General features: G+C 37.9%; 1 protein-coding gene across 2 annotated transcripts; it reads right to left on the bottom strand.

Moving 5' to 3' along the window:
* Positions 1-364: 364 nt before the first annotated feature.
* Positions 365-21,866, bottom strand: LOC124160544 (zinc finger protein 830). Of its 2 annotated transcripts, none has more exons than XM_046536418.1 (6): positions 21,602-21,866; positions 21,290-21,507; positions 21,066-21,191; positions 14,606-14,718; positions 9,873-10,042; positions 365-683 (listed from the first exon to the last, which is right to left on the bottom strand). In XM_046536418.1, the coding sequence occupies exons 1-6, from the start codon at positions 21,721-21,723 to the stop codon at positions 545-547; spliced, it is 888 nt and encodes a 295-aa protein (XP_046392374.1). In that variant the 5' UTR covers positions 21,724-21,866; the 3' UTR covers positions 365-544. The 2 variants fall into 2 exon arrangements, with proteins under 2 accessions (XP_046392374.1, XP_046392367.1); XM_046536411.1 differs by having other exon boundaries at positions 21,063-21,191; positions 21,602-21,862.
* Positions 21,867-22,667: the final 801 nt, after the last annotated feature.

Here is a 22,667-nt window from a genome sequence, read left to right as displayed (position 1 = left end):
AACTCACACTAGAAAGTGGTTCGTCCATGGGTAAATAGCCACCCCACAGCAACACACTTCAGAACCCCTAGCAGGTGTCCATAGCAATGCCTCACTTGTACTGCCACCTGTACTTGCCAGGAGTGGCCTTCCAATGCAGCTGCCAGAGAGAGGTAACGATGGTTAACAACATGCACTACTCATAGAACACTACGGCCCTTATGCGCAGAGACAAATGATTTCCATAGAAAGGATGGATTTTGTAGCAGGCCGACATATGTCATTTAAGTCAGAAAAATGAGCATTTTATTTTCAGAATATACACAGTGAAAATGTACACTAAGTTTTCAACAAATTGGGAGTTGTGAGCCAGTGGAAGCCCTGCTCTCAGTATATACAATTTATTAGAAAAATAAATACATTGCAAATCACAATTTTTAAATAAAATTCATTTGCATGATACATAAGTGAAACTGATATACAATATACATTTTATACAATTAAAAATACCTTTGTGGAGGCCATTTTAAATGAAAAACTTGGCATTTCATTATTCAATGCCATTTTAGGATTGCTTAGCTCGCCAGTCTAAATACTCTTCAAATTCCTCTTCATTGGCACTAGATGATGATTCATCATCTTCAGCCTTAATTTTCACTCCAGAAGAATTCACTTCTTCTCGTTTTTTCTCCAAATCAATGACCCTGAAAAGAATTATAATTAATTTTGAATCCACGATCATGCCTTCAAAATCATATCAATATCATGTGGTAATATGAGAATTAAAATACCTAAATGAATGAAGTGCCTACCAGCATGAGATCAAAGAAAAGGTACAAAAAATACACTTATATTCATATCACACAAAAATGAAATTTGAACAAAAACACCCAAAAATTTTCAATTTTCAATGCTTCTTGAAGAACCACACTGCAAACCACAAAATCCATTGCATGCAATTCATATGGCGGAAGACAATCAGTTTTGGTTGTGGTGGTGGTATTTTTTTCCTTGGCTTTTGGATGTAGCAGTTCACAATCTGAAGTTGTTCACAAGCAAAATCTGGTCCTTGCATGTCACAATTAGAGTTTAGGCTTGTCATAGTGCAAACATAACTGGCCATATATCGATGCGACGCCAAGTATAGCCGCCGTGCTACTTCATTTTCAACAGAGGCAGACAATGAAATATGATACGCTGCTAATGATCATTTAGTCCCTATTATACAAAATAAAATATGGCGTCACCGTGACGGAGAATATTGTGCTTCCGTCAATCGCACTGCATGCAATACATGTAATATGGACAAATATTGCTTTTCTACTTACCACTCAAAATGGTACGTATACACCGGCATTCAACTCTTAATCAATCTTTAGTTTATTTGAAACAAATTGATTCAAATTTCATTCAATTTTACACCATTACACTCTTATGTGTTGTGATAATATTTTTCAAATATGTATTTATTCTATGTATTTCCAACTGTTTTACTTCTTAGCCATGTAAATATATTATTTAAATTTACCTTCGACAAAACCATTGATTGTGTCAATTCAAGGTTCTGTAATTTCATAACTCCTGACAAAAACTTTACATAAATTTAAAATAATTTTTCTTGATGTGTATTTGACAAGTTTATAATATAAACATTATTAATTTAAATATACCCCAATTTGTGAAATAACATTGAAAAAATCCAGAAAATTTGTACACCTTAAAACATCACACTTTACATCGAAAAATTTATGAATCGTGGGCAATGGAACTCTGAAAATTATTGCTAAATTTTCAATAATTCACTTTAAATTTAAACAAAAGCTTGAAAACAGTGAACGTAAATAATAATTTGCAGAAAATAGATATGTTTTCATAGTGTTTTTTATCATTTAAATGAACTGAGCAGCTCGAATGGGAAAAATATTTGCTTTTTCTGGGGAAATAAACCAAAAGACAACAGATCCGCCCAATGTGACATTTATGTCACAGCCTGTATCTCGGAAACTACACAACCGACCAGTGTAATATTTTTGGAATGTAGTAAAAATGAGACCCTTAGCATTTCCCAAGAATATCAATTATTAATCTCAAAAAAAAATATTTTTGGCCGATCCAGGTTAAATTGCAATCCTGACACCCTTTTTATTTTTTACTTGCTACATACTTTGTATCATTGGTATGGTCACTCAAAGCAAAGAAGTGAATGATTGTGCGTGAAAATCATTGTTTAGGAATTATTCTCTTTTATGCTTTATTTTTTTAAATTTCATGTCGCGAAAATTCAACCGACTGAAGCAAAATATGTATAATGCTTCATCTGCTACCAGTACAATAATCATATGCCAACAGTTGTAAATCAACACTACAATTTGGGAAATTGCAGCCAGTTTTTCGATCACACGCAGTCGTTACGACATGTCAGACAGAGTCATCGTACACACCTTTCCTTCTTCCGTGAGTCATCCTTCCCTTCCTTACCTCCCCTACTGTCCCTCTCCTCCACAGCATGCAGACCCTCCCCAGAACAGAAACACCGCAGGCCAGCCGGTCACGCGATTTCTTTGCTAGATCAAAACATGCTTGATTTAGAGGTCACGTCGTCATTCTTTCTTTCTTTCTGCGTTTTTTTGGTGGTGCGATGGAAGAGTACTCTAGGAAGGGACTACTACCAAAGAGTACTACTAGGAGGGTACAAAGGGTTTTGCACCTATGAGAGTCACAATTCTTCGATTTCATTTCTGCACAGACAACTTCTATGAGGTAGCTCGCACAGGGCTTTCCACAAATGCTTTTTCCCAAATGGTTGAAAGTAGTGATGGGTCGATTCCAAAATTTTATCGATTCCGATCCCGATTCCGATTCTGACATTTCGATTCCGATTCTACCGATACCGATTCCATCGATTCTGATGCCATAGGCTCCAAGAAAAATATGACTAAATTCCAGGCAACAAGAAAACCACTTTAATAAATATCACTCTATAAAAGAGTCAGTAGATAAAAGCATCTTCCATATCATCACTATGTAATTAAAATATAATAGCTAAATTTCAAAACAGAAAATACCTGAAAAGTGGTGTTACATGATAGGTATTACTTTAGAATATTGGCACTCATAATATGTCGACCATATATATATATATGTATCCAAACTACAAGGGAGAGCCCTGAGTACAGAAATTTTCATAGCTGTAATAAAGATTACATACTACATATATGAATCATGTAATATTTGGCCCTTTCAAATTCTCAAGCAGAAAAACCAATTATTCTACATACTCAGCCAGCAGGTTTTGACATCTCCACGTTTCAGTATTACTGCCTGCAGAAAATTGCCTTTTGCTACTCACTTGTGTGATTGAGCAAGTACTTTCCTGCCAAAATTGCAAGATTATGGAGACTTTGGAATTTTTATTAAAAATTATATCAACGATTTTTTTGGATCTTGAATCTTCTTAGAATTCAAGTGGACGAAGCGAACGAACTAAAGAACTAAACTTTAGTTAGAAACTGTTGTCATCACCAACAAACCTACGCGGTTGCACCGGAGACATGGAGAAATTGGAACCTGAAAACCGCGGAAACCTACGTAGTCACAACTAAACTTTAGTTTTGTAGATCTAAAAAAATTCTATACTTCTCACGTCATTTAATCAACCTTAAAATCTCTTGCTTTTTTCAAGTTCAACAAAAATACTAAACGCTACAAATTAATATCACATCGGACGGACGCAGTAATAAAAAAGGCTAAAAGAGCCTTGTGGTATGAAAACTCCCCCTTCCGCGCGACTCACCTCGGCGAAGTTGGAAAGGGAAAAAGGGTATCGGTTGTTGCCTTTCACGGAAACAGTTCATTTTTCTCTCTTAAGCATGCTGAAATAATCTCTTAACTTTACTTCAATACCCAGGGTATATTTCTTATGCGTGGGATAGTTCCGAAAAATATCCAATCTTTACCCGGACGGCACAGAATCCTCCGTATCTAATTCGTATGCAGATAATATCCATTGACAAAAAGCGACGGAGCGGTAGTCAATGGATACTATCTGCATAAGAATTAGATACGGAGGATTCTGCGCCGTCTGGGTAGTATTTTCACTTGAGTAATGCGCTAATTGTTCAAGTCAATCTATACATAATCCTTTTTAACATCCTCAGTTTAGTGTTTTAAGTCAATGAAGACGATTATCCATGCTTTAAAATACGATTTTCAAGACTAATGTTTTTTTAAACTTGAGAAATCGGCCTCAGTTACCGAGCCTCAGAGTTCCGCGGCGTGTAGCTGAGCTTTGACGCGCGATTGAAAAATCGCTCTTGTTTCCTTCGTTGCAGACTTTTTTTTCCAAGATTTTTAATTAGTACTCTTTAGAAATCTCTACTTTATATTGTGGTCAAATTTTCCGAGTTATATTTTTCGTAAACGAAAGATAATGTCTACTTTATGTCAAATTTCATGCGAAAAACGGGTCGGCCATTTTGCGTCGTAAAACCAGACAGATGAGAGCCAAAATCTTCAAAAGCCATTGAAAGTATAGGCAAAGCACCAGATCAAAGGAATGTTTCGTTTTTTATTGCATAAAACTCATACCAACGCAAAACCACATGGATAAATTCAAAGATTTTTTGAGGAAAAACGATATCTCGCGTGGCATTGAAAAATTGGTCATGTTTGGGCCGTTGTATCTCACTAAAGGTTCGTAATTATGTAAAATGGCATATAAATCTATATCTGGTAATGATTTATGATTATTTACGCTACGTTTCAAGCCTCTATCCCCAAAAAGGTCATTTTGGACTTTATTCCAGCTTTTTCCGATTTCGGACCAGTGTGCGCCGGGTAGGAAGACGATCGGCCGACGCGGCTGGCGTAAAGATATTCGGCGCCCACGTCGACAACTATAGTGTATTCGGCAAGCTGAAACTACCAGGTCAAGGCATTGGAATGACTTATCGGCTTTAAAAACTGCATTATTTCATGAGTTTCATGATAGCGCTTCCTTTCGGCAGATTGCTGGACCGACTAGCCTCGAAAGCTCTGTAACCTTAATTACTCGACTCGACATTCGTAATGCTACTCGAAACGCTCGAGTCGAGTACCAACTACTCGATCGACTTGAATTTTCGAGTACTCACACATCGCTAGAAGATATGTATTTTGTCATTACGATTACGTGGCGCGAAAATTCAAATGACTGTTGGAAACGCGGTCGTATATTTTGTTGTTTGAAGTACTGCTGGAATCGGAATCGATTTTTCACCGTGGCAAGTATTCGTTTTCGATTCCGGTTCTTGGTCGAGAATCGAGGAATCGAAGAATCGAGGAATCGAACCGACCCATCACTAGTTGAAAGACATTCCTATAATGATACTCTAGCAAGCCCTAGAGTAAATGATGCTACCAAAAGGATAAAAGCCTTAGGAGAGGAAGACGTACAAGTGTACAACAAACTGAAACATCTCTGTCAAATTAACATAAAATGATCTCAAAAATGCCTACCACACTCTAACGATTTTTATCAAGGGATTAAGAAATTTGGTTCTCAAAGCATAGCTGTACGTTTGTAGAAATGCCGCTTGTTGCTTTATTAACTCGTTCTAGGAAGGGGTTTTGCACTTTTGAGGATCGCTTCTCTTCAATATCTGTACGGACAACTTCTTTCAGGCAGCTCGCACAGGGCTTTCCACAAATGCTTTTTCCCAATTGGTTGAAAGACATTCCTTTCACGATTTTACCGAGCAAATTAGTCATATTTTACTCATATGTGCGAAAGGATCTCAGTGCCTGTCCTACATTAGCAAAGAACCAAGGTTTATTTCCTCTTATGCGTGAAATTTCAGCATTGAGGCAAAACTACCACTAGTGGAGGATATCTCGCAATGATAAAAATGTTTTCAAAGATAAATATCTCTTTATGTTATATTTACATAAATTTTACTATAAGTATCTCATAATATTTCATTGTGTTTTTTGCAAATTTCACAAATTGCAACGTGATTTCTGTACCATACAGTGTTGGTGCCATGACAACAAATTAGTTATCAACGATAGAAAAACTGTAACTATGCAATTTCGAAATGCCAAGGAAACGAGAAAATTAATTAACTTAAGATTTCACATGCATATATGCCTTCACACTGTTAAACTTGGCCAAAAAAGGAATAACTGTCATTTATAATCCTGTTCCGTTATTTCTCAAGTGAACTCTTTTAGACGCTTATTAAAATAGGGAGGCAAAAACTGATAGAAGTGGATGAATTCTGTTATTTGGGAAGCAAGATAACTAGTGACGGGAGAAGCAAGAAAGAAATTATCAGCAGAATAGCCCAGGCGAAGAGAGCATTCCACCAAAAGAGAGACCTGCTTACAGCGGGAAACTTAACCCTTTCGAGACCGCGGAGTTTTTGTCTTAGCTTGACTGCTGTACCGCTCCCCAAGAGACTCTTCTTTCTCGTGGTACGGAGCATTTTTGGAGGGCATTCGTTAAGAAGGGTCTCGCTGAACCTTTTTCGACCCCTCCACGGTGGGACTCCGTATTATCTCGGACACCAAGAGTAGTTGCGCTCCCTCCTTTCCGGGTTTACGACCATACCTGCGGCATTGGTTCGCGGTCAACTTATGTATTGCTTATATGTATTTAGCAAATGGATAATTGTTGCTTGCACATAAATTACAGACATTGAATATAATTCCTCATTTTTATCTGAGCATTGTCAAATTTTAAACGAAGTTCTAAGGCCATTATCAAAGCATTTAACGCAGCAACAATTTCCATGTTGATGTTTATACATAACTCGAGATATAAGTTAATATTTGTCGTAGAATTTCGTTTAAAAATTGTAAACGCTGCTCAAAAGACAAACAATTCAATTCTTAGTTTATATTTCTTGAGAAATGAACAAATATTTATTTCGAAAATTGACTCTATAAACAATTGTATGACCGCTGTCCCTTACCGCTGAGAGAGGTTGTAAAAGACGAAGGGTCCGGGTACCTGCTCCCAGATTCGGAGGGTTAATCCTAAACCCCGAAGCGTTGGGTCCCGAGACAAAGGCGACCTAAACCCACGACCGTCCTGAAAGGGGGAGAGCTCGAAAACTACGGGTTTCGTTTTCTTGACCGGGAAAATCTCACACGTATATATACGCCCGTGGTCTCCCGGGTCAGGAAACGTCCACACGTATATATACGTGTACGGTAGGGAAAAGGTTAAATATGGATGTAAAGAAACAATTTATAAGAACCTACATCTGGAGTATGCTCCTATACGGAAATGAGGCATGGACAATGACCGCAGCGGAGAAAGCAAGGATAGAGGCCTTTGAAATGTGGTGCTACAGAAGAATGATGAAAATCAAATGGATCGACCGAGTTAGTAACGAGGAAGTCCTAAGAAGGGTAGGAGAGAAGAGAAGCCTCATGAAAACCTTAATAAGAAGACGGAACAACCTTATAGGCCACATCTTGAGACATGATGGCCTGATGAAGACAATCGTCGAAGGACAGGTGGAAGGCAAGAATGGAAAAGGAAGACCTCGAACAAAATATATGGAACAAGTAAAGAGAGATGTGAAAGAGAAGAAATATGTAGGACTGAAAAGATTAGCTGATAGGAAAACTGAGTGGAGAGCTGCGTCAAACCAATCCTAGGATTGTTGACCAGTGATGATGATGATGATGAGGGCTGACCGTGGATGAAAATTTTGATTTTAAAGCGCATTTATATTACTTGTGTGATAGACTAAGATGCATTTTGAACCAACTAACCTACTTGAAATATACCCTACCAACTCCATTTTAAAAAATGTTGCATCAGAGTCTTGGTGAAGCAGTAATCAGATATGGAATTACAATATGGGGCACCACAAATAAAACTTTGTTGAATAAGGTGGAAAAATTACAAAATAAAATGGTAATGCAGTTGGATCCAACAGAGAGAAATGTGTATAAAATCTACTAAAATCTAAACCAACTCCCTATACCCGATTTATTACAGTACATATTAATAACTGACAACTTCTTTAGCAATAGGTATAAAATTACAAGGAATGTTCCACATGAAATGAGACTCAGAAATAATGAGACTTACATTGTACTCAAGTACTACAATGTTCATGGGAAGAGAACTCTGGAATATACGGTTCCAAAATTGTTAAATAGCCTTCCCCCATCCATCGTATCAGCAGAAAAACTTTCTGCGCTAAAGACTGATTTAAAAAAGTGGTTATTAGGAAAAAAAAGATGAAATGGTTTCTTCACAATGAACACACCATCTAAAGCTCACCTATGCTATGTTAAGTTATTCCTTGGAAAAGAATCGCCAGAATGTAAGAAAATTGATTTGACTCACGTTTTATGTAATTCGAATTGTACCAGAACTGTTTAATAATCTAAAGAGTGAATTTAAAGATTTAAAAACGTTGATTGAAGTTAAAAGAAAAATTAAGACATGGTTATTGACTGGTTGTTTATAATGAAGTGTAAAAGTATTTTATAAAATAGTATGCTTATTTGTTATAAAGAATGTTTTTTAAAATGTTTAATTTGTTTTGTTTTTGACGTGATGCAGAACATAATACTTTAATTGCACCTGTTAATGAAATTGTTAATTTTGTAATTTTACAAAAGACAATTTATATTGCTTAATTTAGCACCTGCTGACAAGCCAATTTCGGCTTAGCGGGACTAGAATGTTTACGTTTTCATTTGAAAATTTAAACTATTGTATAAAACATTATTTCTTGTAAACTATTGTATAAAACATTATTTCTTGTATACATATTTAGTAAATGAATAAAATTATTATTATTATTATTATTATTATTATTATTATTATTATTATTATTAAAAAAAATAGCAGGTTTCTCCAAAGAACAGGTAGAAGGAAATTATGAAAAAAATTACCACAGATGGGATTACCATGGAACTTCAGAATGGTATTCCAGCACCATAACTACTGGACCACATTTACAAGTACTTCCGTAACGTTTTGAAGGGAGTACATTTCACTGGTAAATGTTTGACTGCACTTTTTTTAGCAATTAGATATGAAATTGAGCTTTTGAGTAAAACAATACAACAATATACTTTCGGTCAACTCTTTCGTGGCAGCTGATTTTCTGAAAAACTGTGATTGCTTCGGCACTAGCACGACGTGGAGTAGAAGCAAGCAGGTGAATAATTATACGATTAATAAAAATTATATTACGAGTGTTTTTAAATATTTACTTATTGTCCATTAAGATTGGATAGATCCAATGCTAGCTGAATATTCTATTCACTTGCGGAACTTTGATAGTTTTCCCTAATTGGCCAGAGTTGAGAACCATATCATCATTATAATTACAGTATTCTACCAATTAATGAAGGTCTACCGATTAATGTTCAAGTTGGGATTATTATTATAGTATTCCACCGATTAAGGTAGTTTCCATGGAGTAATAAAGAAGTAATCTTGGAGCCTCTCTTTCCTTCCACCACTGCCTTCTTCAATTCACTGTAAGTGAATTATAGAAGGCAGTGTTGGAAATTACAGAAGGAACTTACAGTGAATTGAAGAAGGCCACTCCCTTTCAATCCATCTAAAATTCCTATTCTCTTCCTTCCCCTCCCTTGTTTACTTAACATTCTACCCTCTAACACCATTTTCAACATCCCATCCCCACTAAGTACTCACTCCATCCATATCTTCTGTCTCCTCCATATCTCATCTAAAAGATGCCTCTCCTCACTCACCATGTCCAGCACTTATATCCTTAAAAAGGGCTTACGAGGGCAAAAATTTGGAAGACAAGTAGTTCTTGAACTGGCCGCTTTCAGACGCCAATAAGCTTTGCGTTAATTTTTTCCACCACTGTACTTCAGGTTAGCAAGTGTTAGCTGATATCATAACATACCTTGACCAATTACGCATTTGCTCCTCAATCTCATGGATCTGTCTCTCAGCTATTGCCTCCTCTTGATCCTCCATTATAATCTGGGCTGACACTGTGGCTTCTTCCTTGATAGCTCGCTGAAATCTCTCCCACTCTTCTTCAATAGGATCTTTGTACTCCACATTTCTAACCTGTACAGTGAGACAAATGAGGAACGTAAACCACATAAGACCCCAATTTAAAATCAAAAATCATGCCAAAAATACCGAATGCTTGAATGCAGGGGCGGATGCAGGATTTTTTTCAGTGGGGAGCACAAGAGTCTGACAGGCAAACGATTTTATCATACTTGAGAGAAAAACAAGATATATACAATAATTAGGGAATGAAATATTCTCTTTACTTTAACATAAAAGTTATTAATAAAAAATTAAATGATAGAGGCTCTGTAATACAAAAAACAAAAAGAACCTCGATCTATCATTTTTCAGAGGCCACGGGGGCAAGTTCCCCCACCCTCCACCCCAGAAGCTTAAAGACTAAACAAAATTTTTTATACTGTTATCATAACGTTCTTTTTGTTTTACGTATTACAGAGCCTCAATCATTTAATTTCATATTACCGTATACATATGTCTGGATATAGTCCCCCCTTTTTTTCCAAAAATGCCCGTGATAAAAGTTAAGGGGGGGACTATATTCAAACCCATTTTTTTCATTTTTTCCCGAAACTCAAGCCTAAAAATTAGGGGGGGGGGGACTATATTCAGAGGGGGACTATATTCGGAGGAATACGGTAATAACTTTCATGTTAAAATTTGGGCTTTCCATGTGTTTTCTGCACCAGGGATCAACCGTGCCCACAAAAGCACCACTAATCCCTGTCAACAGTTTTCCCTCCCTCCATCTTTACACTCTCCCCTGCACCCTTCCTTCTTCCCTCACTTTTATTCCTCTTCTCACTTGAGAAAGATGGGCTGCATCCCATCAAAAATTTGAAGTAACTATTCCCCATAAGTTCCCTCCTTTTATTTTTCCTTCATATTTTCTGCAAAACTAAGTGTTTCTGTGTGCCAATCCAAGGGAAGAAGAAGTTTAATTTATCTATGATGCTCGAGTGAGTCTATTTCACACATGAATATACATAAAGCACAAATATATCCCAGACTGGGCACACACAGTATAGAGCACAATTAAAGACACAAAAGACTCAAACAATTAAATTTTCTGTGGCACTATCACCTTCCTTGGAGTTAGGTTTAATTGCATTCTTAGGTGCATATTTTAAGCCAGCTCTGTTTCTGAAGTAGGAGATATCGAGCCATGAGGAAGAAAATTTGTATGTTTAAAGTCAAAAATGAAACAAGAAATATGCATTAAATTGTATTATTACATAGTACGATAAATTTGTTTAGCTTACAAAATTTTTCGATGGACTCTAATTGGGAGAATTTGAGAAAAATTGCACCATAATGTTTGTAGCAAATATATAAAATAACACAGTAAATGACATGAAAAATATTTAACTCATACACATTTCTTTGCCTTACAGAAAGAATAAGCGTTTGAAAAATTCAAATCCCACTGCTCTTAAACTATCATGAGAATGTATAAAAGAAAAAATATGATTCGAGGCACATTGCAAGCAAAAATGTGAACAAATAGATGAATTGCACAACCTTTTTAATCCTCAAATGGCCTTGGGCGGTACAGCTTGAGAATATCTCCATGCACAAATTTTTATCTACACCTGCTGATTTAAGTAGGAATGACCCAGCAGGGGCGTAGCTAAGAATTAACGCTAGGGGGCTTTTAGGCACAACTAATACTGATGGGAGGGTCTGAGGGGTATGGACTACTCAACAGGGTAAGCGGGATGTGTGGGGGCCCTCCCACAGAAAATTTTTAAGATGAATAGTTCAAAATGGCGAGTTTTACGGTTTTCTGAGGGGTATTTTATTAATCCTTACATTGTTCTATAAGCAATACAGTGGAACCCCGATCTATCGTTCCCGCGTTGATCGTTTTCCCGCATTCATCGTTCGCCGTTCCTGGTCCCAAATAGAGTTCCATTATGGCAATGTAATTTTTTCCCGCAACCATCGTTCTCCAAAGTATCGTTTTCCCGCATTGATAGTTTGAAGATCGCGGTCCCGTCATATAATTTTCCCGCAGCCATCATTTGACAAAAATGAGAGGAAGTGTTTACAACGTGTTGTTTGTGGCTAATAATGACAGACACCCCCAGGAGATTGAATTACTCTAGGGAGAAGCTGAGTGCCGTGGGATAGTTACATAAGCGCATTTCCCAAGATCAGCTATCCCCCTCCACTCAGAACTTGCTTCCCCCTTCTGAAGCTTTCCTCTTCTCCGAAATAAAAAAAAAGCTCTCAGCTCGCGCAGGGATCGCATTACGGAGACCTTGGCTTCGAAAAAAATATCAAGTTACACGAAAACAATTGAAACGTGTTTCATCCCCCCCCCCTTTCTCACCCACTGACCTTTTTCAGCCTAACTGCTTCAAAGTTCCCAGTTTCTGGAGGTCAACTGCAGCATGAATCACCCTATTAGCCCAAAAGGTGTCTAACAATGAATTTCGGCAATTGGCATCATACTATTGTTAGATTGAAATATTTGTAAAGTGCACGTAATTCAAAAAAGAATGAGACCAAACACGACGTATTTCTAACGTTATTTAAGCATTTAAAACAAGAAAATAGTTGGAAAAATACAATGATGATTTCTGGCGAAACTCGATATCCTCGTAGCTGAGCTTCTCGGCAGTTAATGTGGCATTTTTCCGAAAACAGGATATCAGGTTATTATCAGTTATCAATTTACAAGTTATTCTATAAGTCTCACTTGTAAGAGTTACTAAGGAAGGGATATCTTCTCGAGACATTTTGTTCCTCCCTACTAACAATCCGAATTCATCTATTCATCTGGCGCTACGACAATTAGAAAAGAATGTGTAAGTTGCCTTCTCTTTAGAACAAAAAATTTCATGGCGCAGTCATATGTTTATGCTTCACCCTCTGCAGTATGTTCTGCGTAAGACATACGTAATAGCATCAGTTCCGAACTTCACCTCGCACGAGTGGTTCCGTACTTTACAGGGTGGGTTGACTTCATACTAGCGAGTTTTTTTTGTGTGGGTTTAATAAAGTAAGGTTTCATTTTTTTTAGTTTTATTTTTATCCATCTTCGTACCATCGCCCTTCCGAAAAAACGAGTACTTTAAAAGATGGACTGAAAATAATTGAATATGAAGAAAAGCATCCGGGATAGAAGCGCGTGAATATTGGAGAACGCCTCGGCTATGGCCTTGGGCTGTCCGCTAGCACTTGACGGTAGGGGTGAGGGTAGAGCGAGCTACCAGGTGAAAACAAGAAGTGGGATGAAGCCGAGGCTCAGGCGGGCGTGCCGCTGACGATTAACGCAACATTGTTCACGCTTTACACATGGCCTAAATTACATGAAAAAAATATATATTAGACGGGAACATTACAAATAATTGACTTTTTTTGGCCTATATGATCCATCTCACAATCAATCACTGCGCCGGCGAAAGCGGTTGTTCTAGGCATAACATGCACATAGCTCTCGTGAATGTGTGTACTGGAAATGGTGTTTCATGGATTTTTACATCAGAGAGAAATCCATAATATCAGGGTAAATGCCGAGTGGAGAGCATTTTAAAGAGATATTATTCGAATCAACAATATGACCCAAGTGTCTCGATAATGTACTAGTATTCCTGTAATTGGCTAAAATCTTCTTTGAATCCTTTGACAAATATCATAATTACGCGCTAAAATCATGGGTTTCCTGGAACATAGGCAACCTATCCAAACATTCCTGCATCGATCGTTTTCCCGCATTCATCGTTTTTTTCACCCATCCCCCTGAAAAACGATAGATCGAGGTTCCACTGTATTAATCCAACTAAGTAAAATCGATTACACTTAAAAATTTCTCTAAGCTCTGGGGGGGAGGGGAGGTTTATCTCCCAAACCTCTACCTTTAACTGGGCTACTGTGACCCAACCAATTAATGACTAGTAACACTAACATTAGGACAAAAAAGTTGAAAATCTCAAAGTAGCTGTAAAAAATCAAACATTTACAGTTCCATTCTTCAAATTCCAGTTGTCTTTCTTTTGGTTTAATTAGAAGGTAAAAATTCTCATTTACTACAACATAAGGAAAAAGTCCCTCGGCCCTGGTGATAGAAATATATTAAAAGACTATTTCCACGCATATTACTGTTAGACTTTACATTAATAATAATACTATTTATTAGACTTATAAACAGAAATACACTGTAATGGTCATCGTCAGGAAGAATAAACAACACAAGAACAAGTAATTAAAATTTGATTACAGAGGTGTCACTAAGAACAAATTTCTCCAATGAGTAAAATGCTCTTGACAAAAGCCAGTGGTAAATAATCGTTTTAAATCTTTGTAGGCTGACGAGCCTGGCCTCATTAGGTAACATATTAAAATACTTTAGCTTTAATACATTGAAAGATTTCATACTCTTTGATAGTCTACAGAGGGTGACTACTAAATTGTCCTTTCTCCTAGTGCAGTGATGGGAACATTGACCCCTGTTACCAGAGAGCTTAGGATTTCCTTGACCTCACATACACAATTATAAATATAGTGACCATAAAGGGTCATAATACCCAATTTAATAAAAAGTTATTACATTAGCATTAGAGTATGAACATTAAATAAATAACTATTTACCTTGGCATCCAACACAGGATCATCAAAGAAACCTTCTGGAAGAGTTTCATGGTTTCTGTCTTTAGGCACTTTCTTATCATCTTCCTTAACAGCATTTTTTATTTCTATCGACTCTGAAAATAAGGTGGGTTAAAATATACAAAAATTTTAATCCATAACTTCTCAGTAAAACAAAACAGTTGTCTGAAAATAACAGGAATGGATCCTTTTACACCCAACACTTCTCTAATTCCCATAGTTATTTTAATTAACAACAGATGAACCAGCTTCACTGAATGCAACTTAACTGAGTCACCTACAGGTGTGACAAGAAAGAAGTATGCCAGTCAGAAGTACTTATCAATCACTATCATATTGTTATGTTTAATAATCTCTGGCACTAACCTAGAATCAGTAAGACGTAAGATTTAACCCATTCAGTGCGGATGACAGCCTGGGGCTGTCAACCGCTCCCAGCCACTGGTGCGGATGACAGCCGAGGGCTGTTTTGGCCTTGGGTCTCAGATGAATGAGCGTAATGGGACTACACGCCTCTCTTTTGACTTGCTTCCTTTTCTCCGCTCTGCAGTTGGTTTCTAGCCGTCGTGTAGTGTGCTCCATTTCCGTCAAAACTTTTTTTTCCGCGGGTTTTGGAAAATCAATGTTTTCTTTCAAGATTTTCCAAGTAATAATCACCTTGGGTCGTTGTTACACAGTTTTTTGTGCTATTTGGAACCAGAAATATCGGATTATATTAAAAAAATATTATTATACAGTGTTTGTGTTCGCCAAAATTTTTCTGTGACATTTCTGGATATTTTCAAAGTGGTTATATTGCTGTCACCTGAGGTTCTGAAGAAAACTTTATTCCCCTTTGTATTTCAAGAGGTAAGCGCGAGTATCTTTTATCAAGTTTTTCCATCATTAGAAAAAAATATTCACACATTTTATTTTTGTGTTGCAATGATTTTTAGAGGTATCAAATTTAGTTTTCCTAATGGTTGTAAAATGTTTGACCTGGAAAAGTCATTTTCTTCTGAAATTAAAAATTCAAATATCCATAATACTTAGTTATACACTGTACAATATTAATAGTTATTTGCTTTCATTTCTTCCCGTTCCATCTTATTTGTATTGGGAACTAACTAATGCTTTTATTAAATTTTTCTTCAGTGTGTTTACCTTCTCATTGAAGTTGAAGAGAAGAGTCTCGCAGGGTACGAGCCAAAGAGAAAATAACCCTGCGATGAACCCAGGTGACGATGAAACACCTGGTCCCTCTGGTCTTTCTGGTAAGTGGTTACACTTATATATACTTGCAAATTAATATAGAGTGAATTATTCACAGGATAAAAAATGATCAAAATGTTTTTCTTTGCATTTTGTAGCCTCACAGAAAAAACAACCAAGGAAAACACTAAGGGAGGATGAAATATGTGCTCTCGCAATGGACTCGTCGGATGACAATGTTTCGAGCTGGTCTTCACTTATTATCGGTTCTAACACAGGAGAAAGTGATTCGGAAAGTGGCGGTGAACCTTGCACGACCAAGGCGGCAAGGGGTACCGTTATATCTGAGGCTGCTTGGGCTGCTGATCCCCCAGGGAATAGGAGTAACCTTTCCTTTGTTGGATCCCCTGGTCTAGAGAAAATTCGAAGTGGCTCAACCACCAAAGAATACTTTTCCCTTGTGTTTACCGACGAGTTTAATACCTAGTCATAAGGGAAACAGAGAGGAATGCAGAGTGCATATTTCTGGAAAATCCGTCGCCCCATGCAAGGATAAAAGACTGGCGGCAACTAAACTGAGAGGAGTTTGAGGCTTGGTTGGGCCTGGTCTTTCACATGGGGACAGTCCGCGCAAATAGAATATCGGACTACTGGAAAAAGTCGATATTTTTCAGCTTTCAGTTATTTTGCCAATACATGGTAAGGGATCGATTTCTTGGGATATTGCAAGCCCTCCATTTTGCAAAAAACGCAGATGAAAATGAACCTGCTCCATCTGATCGCCATTACAAAGTAAGACCAGTCATGAATTGCTTCCACAAAACAATGACTTCCAGTGTTTCCCCTGGAAGAGAACTGTGCATTGACGAATCAATGCTGCTTTGGCAAGGGCAATTGAATTTCCAGCAGTATATGCAGGGGAAAAGACACAAACACCGCATTAAAATGTACATGCTCTGTGAGCCAGCAGGGTTAGTACTTCGAATGATCATTTATGCAGGCTCTGGGGATAGCGATGTGGGTGGACGCAGACATGGGGACAAAGTGGTCCACACACTTTTAGAAGGCTTCAAAAATAAGGGGCACAGAGTATTTTTGAATAATTATTACAATAATGTTCCACTAGCTTGGCATTAATCTTTCGCAACAAAATTAATTAAAAAATTACAAAAGGCCAAGTCAAGAATAATGCTATAATGGTATCACAATTTAATCTAGTACGTCAGTTTCCTAATGCATAAATGGATATTTGGTTACAACTAGTACTTTTTCTTTCGTCTAAATCAAGTATTATATTGTGGTGGCTTGAAGAGACGTATTTCACCTGTCGACTGTTTATCCTTATGACAGCCGCCACCAGAGTCCACCTCCATGCAGTGCTTAAGTGTTTACCGTCCTTGCTGAAGGATAGACACTCTACCGCCACCGTCGAGCACCAACGACACCATTCAGTGTAACACTCAAGTCTGCCATTGTTTTGTGTGCACCACACTGCCTCACGGCTGTAACTTGCCGTTCGCAAATAAATTTATATTTGGTGTGACAGCCTGCGTATTACTGAAGTGAGTCTACCCCCTTCAGTATTGGTGACCCCGACGTGATTTAGTGAAAAAAAAAAATATTTTGTGTTTGCAAACATGAACGTCATTCGTGCTGGCTCCCGAAATGGCGGACTCAAGTGTTACACTGAATGGTGTCGTCCGTGCTCGACGGTGGCGGTAGAGTGACTATCCTTCAGCAAGGTCGATAAATCCTTCAGCACTCCACGGAGGCAGACCCTGGTGGCGGCTCTCATAAGGGTAAACAGTCGACAGGTAAAATACGTCTCTTCAATTCACCACAATATTTAAAAGTACCCTACGTGAAGAGGCAAATGGTTAATCTATGGGCCCCAAGGGTGGTAATAAGGGTATAAAGCTGCACAGAATGCAGTTCCAGAGTTAAAATATGGTAACCATAGATTTAGAATGTAAAAACTACACTGAAAAGGGAGCTAGATGGGCCCTCATCCCCAATGTATCTTGATAATTACAATGTTGTGAGTGCTGAGGAATGCAAGAAGTAAGATAGACAGGCCAAAGCAACTCCAGAGGCCTCACCAGGTTCTTTCATTTTAAATTTCACACATTTACGAGGTCAATGGAGGAAGATACTAAAAGAGCCCCAAGCTGCCCAAGGTATGTCATACTGTGGTTCAAAGGCACAAGGTGAGACAAGAAATTCGATCATAAACCAAGTGGTATCAACAAAAAAATTTAATTTTATAATTCATTAGTCATAAATTGTCATCAATAGATACTCTTACATAGCTAATCGTGCAAATACACATTTGTCTCTGCAGTTACCCTGTATGTCACTTACAATTTTATGGACTCTTTACAGAGGACCTTGACCATCATATCAACACAATTGGCACTGAGCCCAAGAGCGTCAATTATGGTTCTTTCTTCAGCATACTCCAGATTATCCGGCTAATTATGGGGAGAGGTGGCACGGATAATCGGAAAACACGAATAATCCAAACTTCAACTGTAAATTTTTGTAATTTAGGCAAATACAACTATCAATTATTAACTACATAGTCACATCTTGTGCAAGTTGCCTGGTGGACAACTGCTACGGGATGCGGTTCCGTGATCTCTGAACGCAATCACGTACCATGCCGTTTATATAACATGAACAAGGAGCTTCTGTGAAGGTAATGGGCACGCAATCATACACTCAAAAAAAGGATTGGATGATCATTAAGGCATCAAGTTGTTATTGGATGAGTGAAAGTTGGATGCAACGTCAACTGCAACAGACACGGCAGCCAAAGGGTTTGGGCATACTAGAGGTGGGTTAAACTGTTCATTTTGATCCTGTTCAGTAAAAAGAACAGTTCAAAATATCGGTTCATAGTGAACAGGTAGGGTCATTCGGTAGAAAATATTGTTTATCATGCGTTTAGAGTACATGAAAGCTTAGTGTGGTATCGTAAGGTTTGTGGAGAGTGTTTGTTTGTTTGGATGCATCTCCAAAAACAACATTTTTGGAGATGCATCCACATTGCACAATATAGCGCACTTAAAAAATTAAAATTTCATTGTAGGCGCCAAAAACTAAGTCCAAATATCAACTTGGTAAAGGGACCGAAAAAAATGTTCCACAATCATGAGTTCAATCGTCTCCTAAGTTCATGAATCGCGTTTTAAACAATATTTTTGGAGATGCATCCACAAATCCACAAATGTTCAAAATACAAAATCAAAATGAACGCGATATCCCAACTGAACGCCCCGAGGAAACTAATATTTGATCTAATATTTCGAACGGTTCGAAAGAACTGATATTTTAAATATCACTTCAATTATTAGTTATTTCGAACGGTTCGAAAGAACTAATATTTTAAATATCAGTTCAAATATTAGTTAGAACGAACCGTTCAGTGGCTATCCTGTTCGTTTTCGTCGACGGAGGGGAATAGTAGAGAAAGACGGGGAGGGGCTCGGTTGTCTACGACGCACTTCGGCGGCCTTGGATGGCCTCCCTCGTAACCGCCATCTGTTGTACCCACAACGCACTTGCTCGAGTAAGCTGCAGTTCAAAATGCCTCTCGATGATCACACCTACTGTACCGAGTACGCCGCAATTGTGCAGTGCCGACATGAACAGTGAACAGGGTGTTTTAGAGAACAGTTCATTTTCGAACCGGTTCATTTCAGTGAACAGTTCGTTTTGGCAGTTCGGTTCTTTTTGACCCATCTCTAGGGCATACTACCCAATTAAATTTTTTGCTCGCAACACGGTTCTAGTACCTAAGTGTTGGTCCACACGCAACGCTCAAAGAGAGTGCTCATCCGACAGTTGGATGCCACAGCATATGCCACAGGTGGTGAATATCGTTTCTATGCCAGAGTCATCTAGCGATAAACACCCATACAGTTCTTGGCGTACCTGAAGGTAAGTAATTTTCAGCTTGCTCTTGCATGCGAGAAAATATAGCCATGCGTTGGCGTAATACTTTTTTTTACTCTTGAATACTTGAAGACAAGAAGATATGGATAGCCAAGCTAGGGATTCTTTGGATGCTTTGGACCTAACCTGCGTCATGGAAAACTTTACTGGTAAGCTTGCCAATTGTATTTCAGTTATTAAGCGGAACTCCTATTTTATTTAGAAGACTATTTAGCAAGGGTATTAACCTATCACCTAAACATAACAGCATTATTTAATTGATCAAGGAAATCATTAAAAATTAAATCTTAGATAAGCTCCCTTTTCAGCTAGAGTATTTTTAATATTATAGTTATTTCTTTTTGTAGATGAATACATAGACTACACAAACCTAATGATGTCGACGAGCGAAGACATTGAACGTGCCCCCATTCGCCCTTCAGAAAAAGTTGACGAAAGGTGATAAGACACTTCATGTTGAGAAGCACAAGAGGTAGTATCATTTTGAAAGGATTTGGCTATCGTGTATTCTTCGAATTGCCCTTAATGTATTTATGAATTTTATGACTGAAAATCTCTATTATGAAGATCATTTGAGATATGTACCTGATTATATATCATCCAAATACTATGGTGGGTGAGTAAGGCAACTGATTTTTTCAGCCCCTTGCCAAGATTTGTCACAAACATTTGAACATACTACCCAAGATACCGCCAGAGTAAATTTTTGGCTGCGTACTTGACTAACAGCAACAACCAAATAAATATTAGTCTAATTTCTGTAGATGATACGTAATAATACAACATGAATCACATATTTTCATATGATACCAAAATCAGTCCTTTGTACCTCTCAGTAAAGCTTTTTATGTGGAGGAAGTTTGAGAAGAGCCACGGATTATGCTGCAGGGGAAACCAACAGATCACATAATTTATGTCAGTCTTATTTCTTAATTGAGGCTTCTTCAAATGTCTCATTTTGAACCAATTACCACAAATTAGTGTTGAGTCAAAACCTTTGGTATTTTAGAACAAATATTTTTTTGATATGGCACGTATGAAAATTATTAATTACTTTAGTTAAATTATCACATGAAATCCCCAGTATTATTCGTAGCCACAAGTACCAGACCAGGAATGTTTCCACATCTAGCATAAGTACGGAACAGATGAGGTAATTTTGATTAGTTATAAATCACACAGGTGTTAAAAACAATGGCCCGAAATTTTCTTCCCTAAGTAAATAATACATAACACCTTTAAATAGTGAATAAATACAAATCGTGAGTAAATAAATATCGTGAAAATTTACCTCCTCCTGATTCTTCTGCGTCTGAAGTATAGTCATTCATGAGGATATTCTTCGGTGTAGTTGATGTTCCTTCATCTGACAAAGTTTTCGCACCACAATCAAAGAAATTAGAAGGAAGGGCTGATGCAGCTGCAAATGTCAATTTAAAAATATTATTTTCTTCACATAGCATTACACATGAATGAACAGAAATTTAATGTTTCGATTAGCTTATAGTTTCAACTTACTTCTATGCTTTTTCGGCGGAGGTTCATCGCTGGACCCAGCATTAAGTTTAGCAAGAGTAGATCCTGGATCCTTCACTCTCAGTTGATCATCTCGTCTTTTCTTCGAATTTAAAATATTTTCTTTGTGCTGCTTACCATTAATATGGACATTCCAAACGGCTTCACTTCGCACTATCGACCCACACAAAATACAGCTAAGCTGACCATCTTTGGAATATGTTCCGCGTAGTTAAGGAAAATAAACTTAACGAAGAATCAACAGAAAGCTTATTAAGGCAATAAAGACATTTACACAAATTCTATAAAGGATATTTCGCCAGCGGTGAATCAATTTTCTTAGTGTTTTGGAGAAGCTTTTTCTTTTGCTCCAGCATTATTTTGCGGAGTTCACTTTGACTAATAGTTTTTCGGGTAGGGTTACTATTGCTCGCCATGATCCAGTCAATCGTGGTAACCCGTGCACAATTATTTTCGTTTACGTTCACCACCGTTCCTTTTCCGCAGCTTTGAATGATGTTCAACCGAGAATGCGGGGATTGCGGATACGCATATGGTTTTGTTTGAAAAGGTTCCTCCCTCGGCCGTGGTAGCCGGGCGACGCGACGCGGTACCCGCCGTGGGATTTTCGCCAAGGGGGTGAAAGGGGTGGAACTCAGGGGAAAATGTTAATTTAGGTCATGGGGTAGTCGCAGGTCGCATGTACGACTACCCCACGACCTAACATTTTATCTCCAGAAATAACATTTTACGCTATTTAGGCACTTAAAATTACACAATTAGTGGGTCGTCGGTAAGCTGTTTTGCTAAAACATATTGGTGGATTGGAATGAATTTGTTTTGAACAGAACTTAAATATCATGACTAATTCATAAAAAATGGGTGGTTACTTATGCATTTTTCTGAGCTGAGCCCAACTTTGACCTACTCACTCATTCCATCCCCTCCCTACTCCTGGGACTCTTCTCCAATGCCTTCAAGTTTACCCTGAGGGTAGTCCTTCAGCAGCTGAATTACTCAAGCTGAAAACTGTTATGGTATGGTACTTGGAGGCGGCCAGTGGCGGATACAGATGGGGGGCGCGCGCCCCTCCATTGCGGGTCCGGCCGTATTGGCAAACATATGTATATGTGGCAGAACCACGATTGTGACTTTTTTTATATCATAAGATGGCATTGTCTTATATATGTGTATAATTACATTAATTAAAATTTTATTTTACTCTGCCTGTGACTTGATTATTTTTTATTGCGATATCGCGATAAAAAGTAAAGGCAACTCAATATATCTTTTGCGCCCCCCCCTTGAGTGTTTTCTGTATCCGCCCCTGGAGGCGGCAGCCAACAGCTAAGGTCTTTTCCACCATGAGGGAAAAGTATAA

This window comes from Ischnura elegans, chromosome 1 (assembly GCF_921293095.1).
Source record: "Ischnura elegans chromosome 1, ioIscEleg1.1, whole genome shotgun sequence".
Classification (NCBI taxonomy): Eukaryota; Metazoa; Arthropoda; class Insecta; order Odonata; family Coenagrionidae; genus Ischnura; species Ischnura elegans.
Note: the sequence above shows the minus strand (reverse complement) of the source record. Positions and strands in the feature narration are given on the sequence as shown.